The following is an 18,542-nucleotide window of genomic DNA, read 5'->3' on the forward strand; positions in this document are numbered from 1 at the left end:
TCGTGATGGGAAAAGAGTCAGAGCCAAAAAACGTGACCGCAACAGACATGTGACCAACACTGAACCACTGCATCGGAAATCCCTGCCTGCCTCCCTGCACGTACTCAGAATGCGTCAGCTTTTTGTGTCCTGCCTCTTTCATCCTCACACGAAAAAAATACTACATTTCCCATAATTCATCCCAAATAAGAGAAACCTACTATTTGTATGCACATATGTTTGGTGTTCACTGACAATAATGTTTGTGTCTATGCTAAGGAATTAAAACATTCGCATCAATCAAGCTGCCTCCTGATGGTGAACGTGCATCCTTCCTCGCACTGTCTCGTGAGCCAGTCCCAGCCAATAGCGTGGCTTCGTTTCTGCGTCTCTTCCTGATTCACGCTCACTTATCAGCGAGTCCGAAGCGTCACGAGCGCCTTGTCTGCCTGCCCGCACGAGAGAGAGACACAGCACCTTCCTTGCACACAGTTAGGCCCGGAAAAGGTAACTATCACATCTTTATTTCTGCTTTGTATATGCATATTGTATGTACGACAACAGCTATCAAAATGTAAAATGACTACTCTTAGATCTGCTGTTAAACTAACTCTGCTTTTATACATCTGTACATGGCGTTCCTCATCAACTGATGACTTCGAAGTATTGCCTTTGTGTTAGCGGATACTTTGCGTTTTATCGTGTATTATCAACGACAGTATAAGTTGGTTGGTTTATGGCTCGCAGGATGCAGTAGTTTTGTATCGCAGCGTCTATTTTTAAACCTGAACGCCAGCTGGCGAGATGACACTCCATTTAGAGCTGCAGGCTGTTTGGGGAAATGGGCGTCAAGTTGCAAGACCAACTTCCAACAGTCCCCTAAATGTGTTAAAGAACCATTATTGGTGTATTATTTGTGTAGAGACTTACAGGTCGTGATGTGTGTGAGACATAGGCTGCACGCAGGCTATGAGAGCTACCAGTTGCTTGCGGCAGATTTGGGGGTGTGTCCACCGGTTGTAGGAAAATTACTGTATGTAGTGAGGTTACACTCGGTGTGTCTCTTTAGTAATTTCCCTACTTTATACTCTCAGAAAATACTCTAAAGCGTCACTCAGTTAGTGACATTGTAAGTTTATACTGCAGGTTTAATTTTGTTCTTTTTAGTTATTATTACTCTGATAAATAATACACACAGATATAGCTTGCTGGCAGACTCTAATGCAGTCAAATTTAAGGAACAAGCCAGACTTAAATGCACACACACATATCAGGTATCAAGCCTTGATTATTTATTTATCTGTGGCTGCCATTTTGTTCTGCCAGTTTACCTCGCTCTCCACGGTTGTAACGATGGAGTGCAGATTAAACAAAAAAAGGATGGATATTTACTGCAATGTGCACGTGAAACATGCATGATATAAATATAGTGTATCTGCTATAGATAGTTAGGGCTGCCAATAACAACTATTTGAATGACTGATCAACTACTTTTTACAAGAATCAGTCAGTTGGTCTATAAAATGTCATAAAATAGTGAACATCAGAATATCTTTAAGAGCTTTCTTTGACAAGAAGGTCAGAAAAGTTATTAGGTTAATGTATATTAAGAGGATATATTGTTATAATCTACTCTTGTTCTTTTATCTCAAATCTGATATGTATATTTTGCTCCTATAATTCTGTGTCTTATGAATACCTTACTTTAAGAATGATTGACATATATTTCTATTTTTTCATATTAGCAATAGAAGCACACATTCTTGTTTAAAAACCACCCAACTCTATATGACTTGCCTAAATAAAACAGGCTTATCCTGATAGGCTGTCCTTTGGAATTTAAATCAGGTACTAGTTTTCAATAGTATCAGTATTGAGGTCCAAAACCTGGCCCCAGTAAACTGTAATATATTTCCATTTAACTAAAGAACAGGGTCAGTGTTTAGCCGGTGGCAAGTTTAGGGACAGAGGTTTTTCCATTGATTCAACTGCAGTAGTGGCTGTACTCAAAGTTCACTCATGCATACAGAGTGGATAGATAGATAGGCAAGTTAGATAAAACCAATGAAATCAGTAGGGCAACAAGCGTCAAGGCCTGATTGTAAAGCTTATAACATTTTCTGTCCTCTGCTACTGCAGTTCAGAGAGATAACAAAGGCTCTGTGGGATTACTCTGCTGCTCAGACCTTCATACCATATTATTACAGTAGAACTGGGACAATAAAAAGCCAAAAATGTGTGCCAAGTGAATCACCATTTTTTTGTTGTGACCTTTCACTGCTGTTAACAACAGTTCTCTGTGGGACAGTAGTTCTCGTAAATCAGTTTTGCAAGCTTTTTGCAATGCTGTTTTGTAATCAGAGATATTAAGAAACCTAGATGTACCAGAGATTTTGCTGCATAGGCCACGCCCTTGTGTGACTAACATGCCTTCTATCCTGGCCAGCCTCCAACAGTTGATTCAGGTGGCTCCTTTATTCATTCATGAGCTCCATTCATACTCTTCAAACTCAAGCAATAAAACACATTACCCTTGTCATTTAGTGTTGAAATTATTGCCAACTCACTGTTATGACTCAAAGCTTTAATTCCCTGAGTAACAGTGCAGGGGTCTGTCTGCTTGGCCTATAGCTGCAGCTCTTTACTGATTTGTCGTTTCATCCGCAGAACCAGAACCATGTCGATCCTGAAGATTCACGCACGTGAGATTTTTGACTCCCGTGGCAACCCCACTGTGGAGGTTGACCTCTACACCAAGAAAGGTACTGTACTATGATGTGTATATATTCATGTGTTCCTCTACTTAGTAGGCTAAGAAATAGGTGTGGCACAAATAGTTAACTGGAACACAGTACAATTAAGGCTGCACAGTAAAAGGTAAATATGCAATATCATTGTTGAGTGTCTGCTTCTTGTATTATGTATAAATCAAACTTTAGTTCTTCTTCAACCTCCACACATTTAGGTTATTTAAACAAAGTTACAACTTCAAATATGTAATTATTTTCCAGCACCTGTAATGCTGCATTAAGAATATCATAATAAAAGTGACATACATTTTTAGTGTCTTTCTTGATTGTCTAGAGAGTGAAAACTAGTGAAGCTGAAGATAAGGATGGTCAATCCTGTGTGGCCCTACACTGTAGCCAGCTCCCGGCCCAGAGTGGGTCAGATCAGATGGTGGATGTGTGAAAATAGCTCCTGTAATATCACACGGCCTGTCCAGCACTCTGTTACTGTAATGGTTCCTGTTTGAGGGCACAGCTCATAAAGTAGGTTCTTCTAGCAAACCTATGAGATTAGTTAAATCTCTGATATTGCATGCAAGGAAGAGATAATGTGTAAATTAAATCTGCAGCTCCCTCCCTTATTGTACACTGGACTACATATGAAGCAGTATAAGCATCTTTATGTATGACACGTCTGCCTACGGTTGAGATAAATATTTTCAATTTACTAATGGCTCGAATGTGATTGAAGTTTTTTGGCGAGCAGTTCTGTTCCGAGAGCTCAAACAAAGGACCAGCTCAACCCAATGAAATGTCCCGAGAATGTTAATGAAGCAACCTCAATGACCATTGACATGGAAGTGAATGCCTCTACTGGCTTCAATACATCGACTGCTCCATTCTGCTGCCCTGCTTTCATTAGTTTGGGATGTTTACTAAGTGCTCCAGTTTACTGTAAACAGCACCTTTATTTCTTTATAAAAAACCCTTTTAAGTCTGCCAGGCCTGTTTTGGCATCATTTACACCACGTAACGTGTGTTCTGCTGCGTTACGTAACCAGCTTTCCACTCGGTCACAGTCATACTAGAAAACCTCTTATGCTGTTAGAATTATATAATTTCAGCAGGCTTACTCTGGCGTTCTAGAGAGATATTTACAGCCACTGTCACTATGATATGCCCTAGTTTTGATTGTATATAGGTCATAGGTCTCAGCCCAGATAAAATGCTAGTAGGATGTGATAGTACGGCGTCTCAGTTTATATCCTGTTTTCGCCCAGCTGTGGCCAGGAGATGTCTTGATGCAGATGATTTGCTAAACCTGGATTAAGCCTCCTGTCCTAAACCCTAAATCCCATCACACCCACACCATCTCGGCCGCTCCACTGCGCAAACTCAATAGGTTTTTTGGCTCATCCCCAATTCCTCCTCACTCTGTTGAATCCCCAAAATGGCCATCTTCTCATGTGTGGGCGGGGCTTGGCCTGCACACACTGGCTGTTTCTCAATGTCGAGTAAACCTGCTGCAGAGCCACTATTTCAAGTATACTACGTCATCGAGTGGCGCCGAAGGACTGTTTAAATGCATGTTAAATGCCCAGCATTCGGCGCCACTCGATGACGTAGTATACTTTAAATAGTGGCTCTGCAGCAGGTATTCTCGACATTGAGAAACGGCCACTTAGTCGGCAGCCTGTCTCCCCCTGTTAAATCAGAGCCGTCTGTCGCACAGCCTGTACGACTTCGTCCACACCACTCATGCTGTATTTCTCTCTCTGGACAGACATTAAGAGCCTTTAGCAGATTCAACTGCGTCTCCTTTTACTTGCCGTTTGTTCCCTTGAATACCAAGTAGCCCCTTGTAACATAATGCCAGATGTATGCATGCATTTTCTGTGCTGTATGAATATCACAAAGTCATCACATAGTTTACAGCCATGAATGTCAAGGTAATGGCTGACTTATACATTGATTTAGTCCTTTGCTGTCTTGTTGGACATGACTCAGCCCTTTAGGGAATGACTGTTTCAAAATGTCCTCTCTGTGTCTCCAAGGTCTTTTCCGAGCTGCAGTGCCCAGCGGTGCCTCCACAGGCATCTACGAGGCCCTGGAGCTCCGTGACAATGACAAAACACGCTACATGGGCAAAGGTACGCTGTCCAATCGGATTCCCCCTACAACCTCTCTGGTCACCGCCATCCTGTTACCTATCTTTAATGTCATTTCAACACCACTTTATTTTCTGTTGTCTGTACCAATCTCCTCCTTCGTGATTTCCATTTCCTCCATCTTTCTTCTCCCTGTTAGGAGTCAAAAGAGCAGTTAAATATGTTAATGAATTCTTGGCCCCTGCTTTGTGTAACCAGGTAAATAAAGTGTGGAATAACAGAATTACCTTCTTACAAATCGGCGTGCACAGCAGCATGACGAATGGCTTTGCCTTTTGGAAACTAACCTCGACAGGCACAAAGAGATGTTCACAGATCTCAAAAGAAAGAAAGATGTCAAAGAGGACAATCATAGATGGCTAAATCATATTTGGTCAGGATAATCTACACATTGGATGAGGTCCTCTGTGGTCATCTGTCCCGCCTGCTCTGCATGTCTTCTGCTGTCTGGGTCAGTTACGGTCTGCTTGTCCCTTGCAGGTGTCTCAAAAGCGGTTGAGCATATCAATAAAACAATTGCACCTGCACTGATAAGCAAGGTAGGACCATTTATTGTTTGACTAATATCACTGTGCTAGTGTCAGACTCGGCCAACCCGTTCCTTGAATTAATCATTTATGCATCTCGACAATTTTTAAGATAATGATTACAAAAAGTTTCATTTACAGCAGTACTGACAATCTTTAAAAATAAATCGAATTTTCAAACATATGGTAAGGCTTAAAACGGACATATTGAGCAGTTGTTTCAATTTGACATCAGGGTTTTTTGACCTTTGCATTTATAACAATCTAATATCAAAGGTAGCTATAGACTGATATGCAGTGATTATGCTAACATTATTGGAGTGTGTTTTTTAACTAACAAGTTCAAATTAAACCTAGTATATGTTACTTATTTCCAGATTTACAATTTAACTTGTCATTTTTTGTCTGATCCAGAGTGTGAGTGTTGTTGAGCAGGAAAAGATCGACCAGCTGATGCTGGACATGGATGGCACAGAAAACAAGTGTAAGAGGCTACTTCATTTTGTGTTTTATGTTATTTTAATAATAATAATTTCTCAACGGTGAAAGATTTTGCATTATGTATTTTAGGTGAAGCAATCCCTTCATAAATATGTCAATTTTCCACACTAAATTGGTTGTATCTTCACTAGTCATATTCAGTTTTGACAGTTAACCAAAGATTAAAATACCCGTTATTTTTTTTTTTCAAACAGACACTTAGACACAAGCTTAAAACAATAAAATAAAATAAACACATTAATAGGCATGCAAACATTGCGTTTTTGCAACAGACACTTCAATTCGAACCTAAACTATTTCAAGGTCATGCATAATGAATAAAGATATCAGAAGACGCTAATGTTACTTGAATGCAGTCTACACAGAACATATTGAAATATTTGTGTGTCCCCTCCCTCAGCTAAGTTTGGAGCTAATGCCATCCTGGGCGTGTCCCTGGCTGTGTGCAAGGCCGGTGCAGCAGAGAAGGGCGTTCCCCTCTACCGCCACATCGCTGACCTGGCTGGAAACCCTGAAGTCATCCTCCCCGTCCCTGTGAGCAATAATTCATTTATCACAGGCTTTTTAGAGACTCCTATATTTTGATACTGTTTCTCATTTCTATATATGTTGCTTTTACCTCCTAGTATATTTAAAGGTGCCTTAAATAAAATGTATTATTATACTGCTGTTAAATAATGTTTATACCTCCTCATAATATTCATACTGTAAATACATTCAGTTTGTTTATATCAGTCACATGTATATATATATATTAATATTATACTTGAACAGCACTGCACTTTCTGCTGTTTTGCACTTCTGGTTAGATGCTAATTACATTTCGTTGTCTTAAGTACTTTTACTCTGTGCAATGACAATAAAGTTTAATCTAATCCTAATGCAAATAGGCCTAAAACACACGTATCATTGAACTTGATCGATACATTTCAATTCTGTTGTGATTCCATTAGGCTGAAAGACAATCCTCTCTGCTTCCCTTCAGGCTTTCAACGTCATCAACGGCGGCTCCCATGCAGGCAACAAGCTGGCCATGCAGGAGTTCATGATCCTGCCGGTTGGAGCCAGCACCTTCAAGGAGGCGATGCGTATCGGTGCCGAGGTTTACCACAACCTGAAGAATGTCATCAAGGAGAAATATGGCCAGGACGCCACCAATGTAGGAGACGAGGGAGGCTTCGCCCCCAACATCCTGGAGAACAAGGAAGGTGAGAGGAAACAATAAAACTATAATCAAAACTATAAACACAGTTGATATAGAGTTTCATTACAGGCTAACAGAGTTTACATCCAGCTGCATATAAAGTTGTTGTGTGGTTAAGGGGAATATCCTGAGGGCATTGAATTCTTAGACCTCTGAGGGAAGTACTTCACTCAACACACATATGGTTTCTAAATTAAGACCTAAACTCAGCCAGCCTCTGACTCCAGTGTCACGTCAAGGTGCTGATATGGCAAATGCCCCAGTGGAGCAGAGTATTCAGTGGTGACTCATTCCTGAGAAGTGAGTGTTTTGACTCTCTTGTCAAATGTCTACTGTAATATGTTATTTTTATCTCAGCTCTGGAGCTGCTGAAGCATGCCATCGCTAAGGCCGGCTACACCGACAAGATCGTGATTGGCATGGATGTGGCTGCCTCTGAGTTCTACAAGAGTGGAAAATACGACCTGGACTTCAAGTCCCCCGACGACCCCAGCCGCTACATCACCCCCGACCAGCTGGCCGACCTCTACAGGAGCTTTGTCAAAGATTACCCCGGTGGGTTTCTAAAATATATCCTCTTCTTCAAAGCCCTGAAACCCTCACTGCTCCCAGAGACAGTTATAAATGAGAGCCATTTAATATAACTACAGAAAGGAAAAGCATGATTGACACACTCAAACATGTGAGGACATGTACAAACAACAGGTGGACCTATGCAGATATATAAAAAAGCATAAATGTAACGGTATGGACATAAGCTATCCATGTCAAATGTAATATATTTAGTTCCTTGTCAATCATAAGCACAACACTATACACTCCTTTCAAATTTAGCAAATAGCTGGTGGACATATTGGATAATTTAGCTGCTTGTTTCTACTGCCTCCAAGTGGTCAAAAACATCAATTATTGCAGGTTTAAGGTTTCTGATAATATATTTATTAGTGCTTGATTTATGATTGGCTGTGACATTGCTCTTACCTTGTTCCTATGCAACAGTGGTGTCCATTGAGGATCCCTTTGACCAGGATGACTGGAAGGCGTGGAGCAATTTCACAGCCAGCACCAGCATCCAGGTGGTGGGCGATGACCTCACCGTCACCAACCCCAAACGCATCGCAAAGGGTGTGGCTGAAAAGTCCTGCAACTGCCTGCTGCTGAAGGTCAACCAGATCGGCTCCGTCACAGAGTCCCTGCAGGCGTGAGTGCCGAAAACAGAGCAGTGTTACCAAAATATTAGAAAGTAAATAAAGTTTAAGCAGGCTGACGGGGCTAATGTGTGTCTCTTTCTTTTAGCTGCAAGATGGCTCAGAGCAACGGCTGGGGCGTGATGGTCAGCCATCGCTCTGGAGAGACAGAGGACACCTTCATCGCTGACCTGGTGGTCGGCCTCTGCACTGGACAGGTACATACTAAACACACAAGTTATTTAATATTCTTAGATTGACTTTTATTTGCATGCCTTCAGTACACATTACAGAGTAGTTCTCATATTTCATTTATTCCCTCTTTCAGATCAAGACCGGTGCACCTTGCCGATCTGAGCGCTTGGCCAAGTACAACCAGCTGCTCAGGTGAGTCCAGTCCCAAAACATTCAAATTCTGATGGCTAAATAAAATCCTAATCACCCATTTACAGTTACACTGAACATTATTAACAGTATGAGTCCATGAATTGGATATCGGAAGAAAAAAAAGGAAAATGAATATCTTATACAATCTGTTAGCATAAACTATCAGTATATATATAATATATGATTTACTATAGCCAGTTTTTAAACTGAAATGATAAAAAAATGTGGTATTCTTAATAGTCAGATCTAAACGTCTGTTCTATTTAATTTAATTTAAATTATTGGAACTCTGTTCCCCAAGGAAGCTATATGTTTCTCTGTGTGAAAAGCAAACGGGTAATAAAAACAAGCTGCAGTATTCCAGTCATGTTGTGATTTACGTGGGCTCTTTCTTCCTTTAGATGAGTAGAATATTTGTTTAACAGTTTCAGCATGAGGACTTTAGATGGGTTAGGTTAGACAAAGTGCTTTCATGCAAATGTATTATAAGGATCTCGGCTGTTATAAAGTAAAGGGGAAACAAAGGTGCATTGGTATGGCAGTTACTGTGTGATATTTGACATGGAAAAAATGGTGTCGAGCCATCCATCATTTTAACAAACTGTCGTTACTCTCTCCCAGGATTGAAGAGGAGCTCGGCGCCAAGGCCCGTTTTGCAGGCAAGGACTTCAGGCACCCCATCTGAGCTGGTCCCTGTGTGTCCTCTGCTCATGAATAATCCCCACATATAAAAGCCATGCTAGGTCGCCTGCCCTGTCTGGAGAGAAGACGGAGAGATTACTGCTGAAATCCAAGGTCCAACACTGTGGTCTGTGGCGTGGAGAAGCCTCAGCTCCACCACAGCTCAGCTCATCTTCAAACTACGCTTTATCTCCTAAATAGTGTTGGTCCTATGTTTGTGTCTGTGTAACCGTGTGAGAGACTTTGGTTTAGTTTCTTGTGAGTTGTAGTGATTTTTGGTCCTCTACTGATTGTTTGAGCTACTGTAACTGTAGTACGTCTCTGCCTCAAGCAGTAGTGACAGTACTGTATGCGCAATGTATCACATCTGAAAAGGTTTTGTGTTGCTGTAAGCGTTGGCAGAAATATGTAATAAACAACATAGTTTGAAACGTTCATGTGATTTCCTTTTGTATCAATGTGTTAATGTGCTGACTGATTGTGGGCATACTATAGACTCCAATACAATTACACTTTATTGTCAGATCAAGTCTTGAGTTTTTCCTTGCATCAGCTTCAATGATGTGTTTTATAACAACTCCCATATCAATTTAGTTATGATTATTTTCAAGATAAGCAAGGTTATGATTACAAATCATTTAGGATTCATAGCTTTCTCACAGAGTACATGCAGTGAAGGGCCTCCTCCTCAGAAACTGCTTCTTTCTGTGCGAGGTTGTGTGGTGTAATCCGAGTGCCACCGAGAGGCAGAAACATGAGCTCAGTGCTCGGAGACGCCATTTCTGTCCCCCGGGTAAAAGAATTCAGCAGCTCTCTGCAAGCTCTTTTTGTACTGAGCCTTGCCAAGATAAACGAGGGCCTATTCACCGGTGGTATGGCACCTGGGGGGGCTGCCAGCTGGGTCTATGCCACACCAATTCCCTGTTTTGTGTGTGCCCTGTCTGAACCTGTCTCCATTGTTTAGTCGTCACAAAAGAGATGTATTACAAATCACTGGTACAAAGACACTATCTAGCATTTATTAGAGAGAGTTTTATCACCCTGTGAACATCCTCTGTTGCATATTTCCTTAAACACTTTTTATACACACTTCAATGGACTAATGTTTTACAGAAAGTTCAAAAGGGTAAGAGTTAATGTGGGCGACTTCCAAATTGATATCACAGCTGTGGACTGTAGCCTGAGATTTAAATGAATTTCTAGGAAACTGCAATGGTTCATTTCTTTTCCTTGAGACCTGTGCCATCTAGTGGTGATATATATGCAGTACATTTCACTGACATGGTTCTTGCAGAAAGTAAATAAGAAATCCGAATTCGAACAAAATTACATTTGAATTTCACTTTTCTGGGCTCATCACATCTAATGCATGTTTCTGTAAAAAGAAAGTGGCACAATTTTCCCACCTGAAATCATCATAGAGATAAAAATAAGAAGCATTTAAATGTATTCAAACTAGGACAATGTGTCTTTATTTGCAACACTTAATGTGTGCTAATTTTTTCCAAAAGAGTTTTGCACCTCAAACACAAATAATGAATTGTGTAGGCACCATCATTTTCTAAAATTAACCGTTTCAATCAAAAAGAAGACACATATTGTGGCTTGTATTAGGAATATACAGTATGTGCTGCTATCTTAAATTGCAGCTTAGTTTACCTCAAAAAATTGTTATTTTACCAAAGAGATAATCCCAATCCCTGTACGCCTTTCAATAGATTCAATTCTATTTTAGGGGTTAAAGTATAGGTTTGAAAGAGTTATTCAAACATGAACAGTTTCATGACCAAGCAATTCTAAATGAAATGGCCAGTGTTTTCCACTGCCTCCCCCCTTTTTTATTGTGCATTTCATTATAAATATGTCCTTATTTTCTTTTAAATTCTACTGTGCTTGTTTTGCCATGTTTTCTAATGTAATTTCCAATTAAGGAATTAGTGTATGCATTTTAATTGTATTGTATATGCCCTTACTGTAGGCTATATTCAATACTGCAGTACACTCAAATCTCCTGAGAGAGGTTTTATTATTTGGGCTCACTGACAGTCCAAATATAGTCTGGCAGTATCACAGGTTTATAGGGATGAAGATAGACCAAGTGTTGCTAAAGCAAAGACACCCCGAGGACTCCCACACCGCCCCTCTCCTCTGTGGATGTTCCTACTTTTGGCCAGTGGGTGACGATATTTTACCGGTTGAACTTTGAGAACCCCCCGACTGTTCTCACCCCAAGATGAAGAAGGATGCTGTCATGCTGAGTGCCCCTCACACACTAGTCTCAGCATTCCGGCAACGATTACTCCCTCTGTATTCTCAAGTCCATCATTTATGACAGCATTATATCAAACGTAGTGCGTTACGCTATAGCTACATGAGCGAAGATATATACAGGTGGCACTGCAGCTGCTGTGCTACTCTGTGTGTAGTGGCGACACTTGGCTAACTAACGTTGGCTAATTGCCCCTGCTGCTGCTGCTGCTCTGCTGCTGCTATTGTTTGTTGTTGCAGTCCCTCATCAAACAAATCACAGATGTTGTAGATCAAGCTCTTTAAGGTAAGTGCCATGAGCTTCAACCTGCCGTCTTCTTTGCCTTTTGACGTTTATCAGCAAACGAGCAAAACATAACACATATGAAGGAACAGTTTGTAAACGTTGGACTGTTAACGTACACCCTTGCTTGCTAGCTTTTTGGCTAATTTGCCTATTAGCATCCGCTAGCTAGTTAGCTGATAGTCTTGTTTGCCCCTTACTGTTGCTGGTTACCATGGACCGACGTTAGCTGCTAGCGCCAGTGACTAGCACTGATTGGGAATGCCAGCAAGGAGCAGTGTAATGTCTGGATGCAAACAGCTCGTTGACACCGGTTAGCACAGAGCAATTGTAACACACACAACATGGCTTCATTTTATTAAAACGCATTTTGGTTCTGACGTGCACCTTGCCTTGCAACAGCCCATAGCAACGGTTTTCCCATTTTGAATCACCAAGTGTAGTATCTCTGTTCCAGGAAGTAGCCTGAGCCCATTCGGCTATTGTCATTAGCTCAGGGAAACGTTAGCTGGGGAAGCTAACTTGCTGTCTTTGTGTGCTTGATTTGTGATCAATTATTGTTATCTGGCTTACAGTTTGTGATTAATTCTGCGGTTAGATAAAACAAAGCCAACACAAGATAACGACACACTCATGTTGACGTTTGGAAACAAAGATGCAAGTCTTGTTGAATCCTCATGGGAGAAATTTGTCCAGAAATAGAGTAAGCAAAACTGGCATTGACACACACTTTTCACCTCTGGGAGGCTGAGTAGTTCAAAACACATTTGAGTACTAGTGACTTCAATACAAAGGTACAGGGATAGTTATATTTACTGGGTTTATGCTTTTATCAGTTAAGTGTGCTTTTTGCTTATGGTAAGAGTAAGTTATAAATAATAATAAGTTTGAAAAAAGGTAAACAAAGGACACTTCTTGGCTACAGACACCATGCAGAGTATGTCCTTTAAAATAGATTCTCAGGATTGTTTCTATTTATGTTAATGTCTGTCTCTGTATCTGACTAGCCAGAGCCATTAATAGTTAGTGATTTATATTTATTGAGTGCTTATGACTCACTGACTTGTTCACATTCTCGTGCCTTACAGACTACATAACCGTGAACATTTGTGGACTTCACCACAAATAATGAATATACACTGTGCACAATGATCAAAGGCGTGAGAAACATCTGATCTGCTCCATAAATGCCAAGCTATTTTCAGTCCACTGAAAGAAAGTAATTTAATGTTGACAACAAGCATTTCCTACTTGTCAAAGTGCCACCACATTAGTGTATAAGGCAATCTTTAATACATGATCTGATATCCTGACAGAATAGTGTTGTTAAACATAGACATGCTCAGCACAACATTCTGTTTAATGACTGTAAACAACGTAACACAGTCGTGTTACCTTGCCATCCATTACAACATCATATCTATTCAGTTTTTGCCACCTGTTCAGGCTTCCTTGACATGACTCGGTAATGGGACGACACTGAACTGGAAAAGTTCATACACACATTATGTAATGTCTGTTACATAGCAACAGCGTGTTAGGCAAGAAAACATATATGCATGCTCCTATAGTCAGAATTGTTTTGAGATAAATACTGCAGCTATAGGGCTGGGTTTTGAGTCAATATGATAAATAATGTCCATTTAATGGAATCATATCATAGTGAAATTATATATGGAGATATCGTTTTACACCACAATAACGCCTACTTTATTAGTAATAACAAACAGGACAGAGTTTCTGCATTATGATGGTGGAGAAAAATGTGTGAAGGTCTACTTGGAACCCACTTTTTCGTTAAATAAATTCTAATTAGTGTTTTCTTTTCCTTTTTTCTGCACCAGAGAAATTTGCTTATGGGAATACGCCAGTGTTGTTCAATCAAGCTATTGTATTAATTTGATTACTTTTGATTTGCGCATGTACTTAAAAAATTAAATGTGAAAATACTCAGTACATCTTATTCGTCAAGTATATATTTCACACAGGAATATACAGGAATTGACTTTACCTTGTTGTTATTCTGTATAGTTTATTGGTTATTGAATCACCAGAAAACATGATGTTTTGTTATGTAACTTAACAAGCTAAGAAAATATCTATATATAGATTTTGGCCCTATCACACAGTGAGTTGTAAAATAAAACAACACTAACATATACTATTCCTCACTTGCTTTGAAAAATATATATTTTAAAACAAAACGCATACAATGAATTAGATTTTGCCAGACATGTCCTGTATGAAGTCATTGCAGACACTTTTTCACAAATATATCCTCCATATGGTTAATCTGATGTTTTGGCATTTCCCTCTGCTTACTGGTTGTGATTTAGATTTTCTTAAACTACCACTTACACTGAAAACATGCTATGTTATTTTACAGAGGGCTGCCATTACAGGCTATACGTTGATTATTACTTTAGCACAGCGCTGACAGAAAAGCACCTTAATGTTGGGTTTATTGTTTTTGTAGAAAGAGATTTTTTCAGGTACAACCAAAGGATAATTTACAATATAGCTTTAAACAGAACATTTCTGACATTCATTATAATGTGCAAAGTCCTTTTTAAATCCACATTATCTGCTTAGTTCAGGGGTCAGGAGGTCAGGGTGTTTTATAGTGTTTCAATTTGAATGGGATCTCAAGAGCAGCCGTGGGTAAAATTACTTTGAGACACATATCCAATGACACACCCCATCCATCGAATGTTAATCTATCTGGGTGGCTGTAATGGCAGCCGAGTAATGATAAGAGAAGTGTAATAACCCTGCTATTTTCCTTTAATGACTAATGTGTGTTTGAGTAATGGCAGCTCTCTCTGAGTAATATGTGGCAAGGCCAGACAATGTTAAAGAAAATCCCTTTTCACTGCGATCCGACGCCTCTTTGTGAATACACACGCTCAGGAATTCAATGTTTACATGCTGCGCCAGAATGGCACCTTGCTGTTTTTTTCACCAATATGCCGTCACATCATCTTTCCTTTGCCATGAATTGTCATGAAAAACGATTTCCCATAATAACGCCTGGGTCTAGTCTCAAAGCACTGAGGCATTGTGGTATTGTGTTGCAGTACGAGACGGTGCTATAACCTGTCATCGCAGTGGCAAGCCTGTATTTTGAAAGGAGCATTTTACTCTCAGCAAAGCTATTGTGTTTCAAATAAAGGTGATTAGGAGGATTTATTGTGACTTTTGCTCAGGGATCTCATCTAACAGTATGAAATTATGTCGGCAGGAAAGGTAGGTAGGCATTGAAATGTCTGCTTGACCGAGCCAACACAGGAATTGATGTGTAATCAAGCATCTGTCGACGTCAGATTTGTAATTAAGAAAGTGAGCCTTGTAGTTGTATTATAATGACCATGCATAGCTGCAGCAAAGACAGCACAATAGGGAAACAAGTGGATAAATGGATTTGGCTTTTTCCAGCACATTGTTTGATATAAATTTCATCGCAAGATATCTGGCTGTTACATCGAAAATTAATGCTCTGAACAAAGGAGCAATGTTCCCTCGAAGACCTCTTGATGGGCCATTCAAGTGCTGTATATTCATTAAAAATAACAATCTGTCAGCATTTACTGACAGCATGCACAACAAGCCAAGCTCTCTTTATTGTTCTCCGAAGATGTTTTTTAGTTCCCGTGCCAAGAGCTGGGTAATTGGCTGTAGCAAAGCCTTGCATGTGTTGTTTTAAGATATTGGACTGACACGCACAGGGCACACTGGCAGAAACGAGGCAGGCATCCCCCCCCCCCCCTCCTCCCCCTTACTGGCTTATCCCAGCAAGTCAGAGGCAAGATGCTGGATGTTTTTTGTGGTCTCTGACAGCTTCCCTTCACCTCTCATAAGAGGAGATCCAAGCATCATATCTCATCTTTGTTTGATTCAGGCCTAGCTCTGCAGCTCCACAATTGTACCAAGGAGATTGCATCGGCAAACTCTATCCGTGTTAACAATTGTGAGCTGTCTTGCTACATACTGCCGGTGGTATTTGATGTTCTAGATGTGATCAAATCTGCTTTTTCTTTGAGCTCAGCTATGGTGAAGTCGGTTTCACTTCATCTTGCAAATGCCGCCTCTGTCTTATTGGGCTGGGCTTGGCATGGATTCACGTCTTCACTGATGAGGCACATTGTGTTTTGTGTTGTTGCCAGCCTCTTGGCAGGTCCTAGGTACAGCAAAAAAAGAAGTTCTTGCCATATCTGCCTTGTTCAATTTTGTATATAGCTTTGAGGCAATGAGACTGCAAAGTGTTGCATCTCATCACACTTCAGTGTCTTTTGTGATTTATGTACATCAGGGCTTGTATTTGTGTATAATTCGAAATACAGGGTTAATATGTGGGAGTCTAAAGCAACAGTAAAGATAGGACAATGATTCGAAGACGTAGTGTTAAGATAGTTATTGCACACAAATTAAAGTGTTGGCAGTATTACAGATTTCTCATTAATCTCACTTATTATTAGTTAAACACTATCTATTACTACTAGCCTTTTTTTCAGCATTTGCGCAACATGGACTAATAATAGCACTTACTCAATTACAGTGCCCAAAAGCATGAATTGAAAGAGTTCAAAAATAACAGTCAGCCATTTGCCATCTCAGTGAAAGAGGAAAATGAAATGGTGTAGGATCAGCTGGCTGGCCCCTGAGGAGAGGGCGAGAAAGGGGGGAGAGAGATGAGGAGGAGGAGTGCTTTGCCGCTGTGTGTGTGTCAGTGCTGATTAGGTAAGAGATTGCCTCATGTAATGACACGGCATGGCGCTAGTGGTGCAGAAACACAAACAATACATACCAGTGTTTTAGTGCGCACACCCCCTGCAGCTGCCTGCCTGAAGATGTTTATATAGACATATACGCTCTCACTAGAATATTTCAACGTCTTTAGATGATGCCCTTTCTAACAACGCACACATTTACGCCATTTAGATGGCAATAGCCCTTATCTCCTCGTGCTTTTTTTCTTCTGTAGCACAGATGAAAGATGGCGGTGATTACAGGAAAGGAGCTCTTCAGTGTGTGCAGTTTTCTATCAGCGATTGTAACAATTGACAGCAGTGTTATTCAGCACAGATATGCGTTTTTGAATATGCTACTAAACCTAACCTGCCATACCCTCTGCTTTGTTAGCTCAACATTAAGCATAGGGGATTTTCTGAGTTGTGTATTTGACTGATTTATACACAGTAAGCGGCAACTAACAATTATTTTCATTATTCATTAATCTGCCTATTATTTTCTCTTAATGTCAGAGAATTGTAAAAAACCTCCATCCCATTTAATTAGTCCACGGTAATGATTTTAAACGTCTTGTTTTAGCAGTCCAAACCCCAAATATGTTTAGGCTAATATGTATTAAAAAAAAGAAAGCATGAAATCTCTATATTTAAAAAAAAAAAAAAAAAAAAAAGCAACATTTTCTAAATGATTATCGATTATTATAATAATAGCTTTTCTGTATACTACTACTACTACTACTACTACTACTACTACTACTACTACTACTACTTCTAATCGATTAGTGTCATTGTTGCAGCTGTATTTCACAGAATGCTAACAGAGTTTTCATTCATTAGCTTGTCTAATACAAGGTCTGCTTTTGGCTAAACGCCATAGTGTTGTTCTGTATACAGCAGAAAGATCTACTGTGTTTCCTCCTGACACATTGATTAAGACCAACAGTCACTTTGTTGTTATTATCAGAGAGCCACCTTGATTAGCAAGTCTAAATGATGCGGTTGATTTAATTGATTGTTTTGTAAAGAGATTTGTCAATAACAGCAGTCTATTGTCCCGACGAACATATGTCTTTGTCATCAATTAAAGTGGATGTAATGGCTTATTAAGATGTGTTTTCATCTGTACAATACTGGGTTTGCAAGACATTGATTTTCAACACTGCAGGAGACGAATCCTGCATACATCTTTTTACAATGTGCTGGTTGTGCTCTCTTGCCTGTGTGACTAATATTGCGCTGATGTTGTGACTGCACATGAGGCACAGTCTGTTTGCAGAGCTGCAGACCACAGACCGATGTTTTAATGGAGACAGCACACAAGCTATTGCTGAGCCCGGGGTTCATGCAGCCATGAGGAAGTGACCCGGTGACATTGTTGCACTCTCATGCTCACGAGGTGCCTCGGGTAAACTGTGTCCTTGCTCGCCCTTGCAGGTGAGGCACACCTCTAGAGCTGGCTGAGCCTTGGGTTTAGGTGCTGGATCGACCGAAGCTTTAAGGATGGACATCTTGTCTCTGTGCAAACCCCAGTTCCAGCAGCCGGCACAGAGAAAATGAGTTCTGAGGATTGGGTTTAGATTTGCCACTGTAGCACTTCAACTCTGATACACTCTAGCTACCATCAGGGGGATGGCTGTCAGAGAGCGGGAGGTGGGGTGGGGGAGAAAACAGCGAAGCACAGCAGTGCTATCTAATAGATCAATTTGTAATAAATCTGTTGCCTCAAGCTGTTGTTGTTCGCTTCTACTCAGTAAAAGGTGTCTGCGTTTCTCAGGCAAGAAAATGCTTGTCAGGCAGGGCATACAGAGCTATCAGAGAATGAGACGCGCCTAAAGCACAGTAAATCATTTTCTCTGTGCTCCGTTTACATAGGTTGAACG

At 40.4% G+C, this 18,542-nt stretch overlaps 2 protein-coding genes across 3 annotated transcripts in view; both read left to right on the top strand.

Moving 5' to 3' along the window:
• The first annotated feature begins 287 nt into the window (after positions 1-287).
• Positions 288-9,798, top strand: eno1a (enolase 1a, (alpha)). Of its 2 annotated transcripts, none has more exons than XM_034144798.1 (12): positions 288-486; positions 2,647-2,741; positions 4,763-4,858; positions 5,016-5,074; positions 5,818-5,887; positions 6,305-6,438; positions 6,890-7,112; positions 7,466-7,663; positions 8,108-8,309; positions 8,405-8,513; positions 8,624-8,682; positions 9,304-9,798. In XM_034144798.1, exons 2-12 carry the CDS (start codon positions 2,657-2,659, stop codon positions 9,365-9,367), a joined length of 1,299 nt encoding a protein of 432 aa, XP_034000689.1. In that variant the 5' UTR covers positions 288-486; positions 2,647-2,656; the 3' UTR covers positions 9,368-9,798. The 2 variants fall into 2 exon arrangements, with proteins under 2 accessions (XP_034000689.1, XP_034000688.1); XM_034144797.1 differs by lacking the exon at positions 5,016-5,074 and adding an exon at positions 5,357-5,415.
• Positions 9,799-11,661: 1,863 nt separating this feature from the next.
• The window catches only part of rerea (arginine-glutamic acid dipeptide (RE) repeats a), a 121,710-nt gene continuing 114,829 nt past the window's right edge, over positions 11,662-18,542 (top strand). Inside the window, exon 1 of the mRNA XM_034144811.1 lies at positions 11,662-11,917. The gene's annotated coding sequence lies outside the window, so the exon portion shown is untranslated. The remainder of the gene's footprint in view (positions 11,918-18,542) is intronic.

This window comes from Trematomus bernacchii, unplaced genomic scaffold (assembly GCF_902827165.1).
Source record: "Trematomus bernacchii unplaced genomic scaffold, fTreBer1.1, whole genome shotgun sequence".
NCBI classification, from domain to species: domain Eukaryota; kingdom Metazoa; phylum Chordata; class Actinopteri; order Perciformes; family Nototheniidae; genus Trematomus; species Trematomus bernacchii.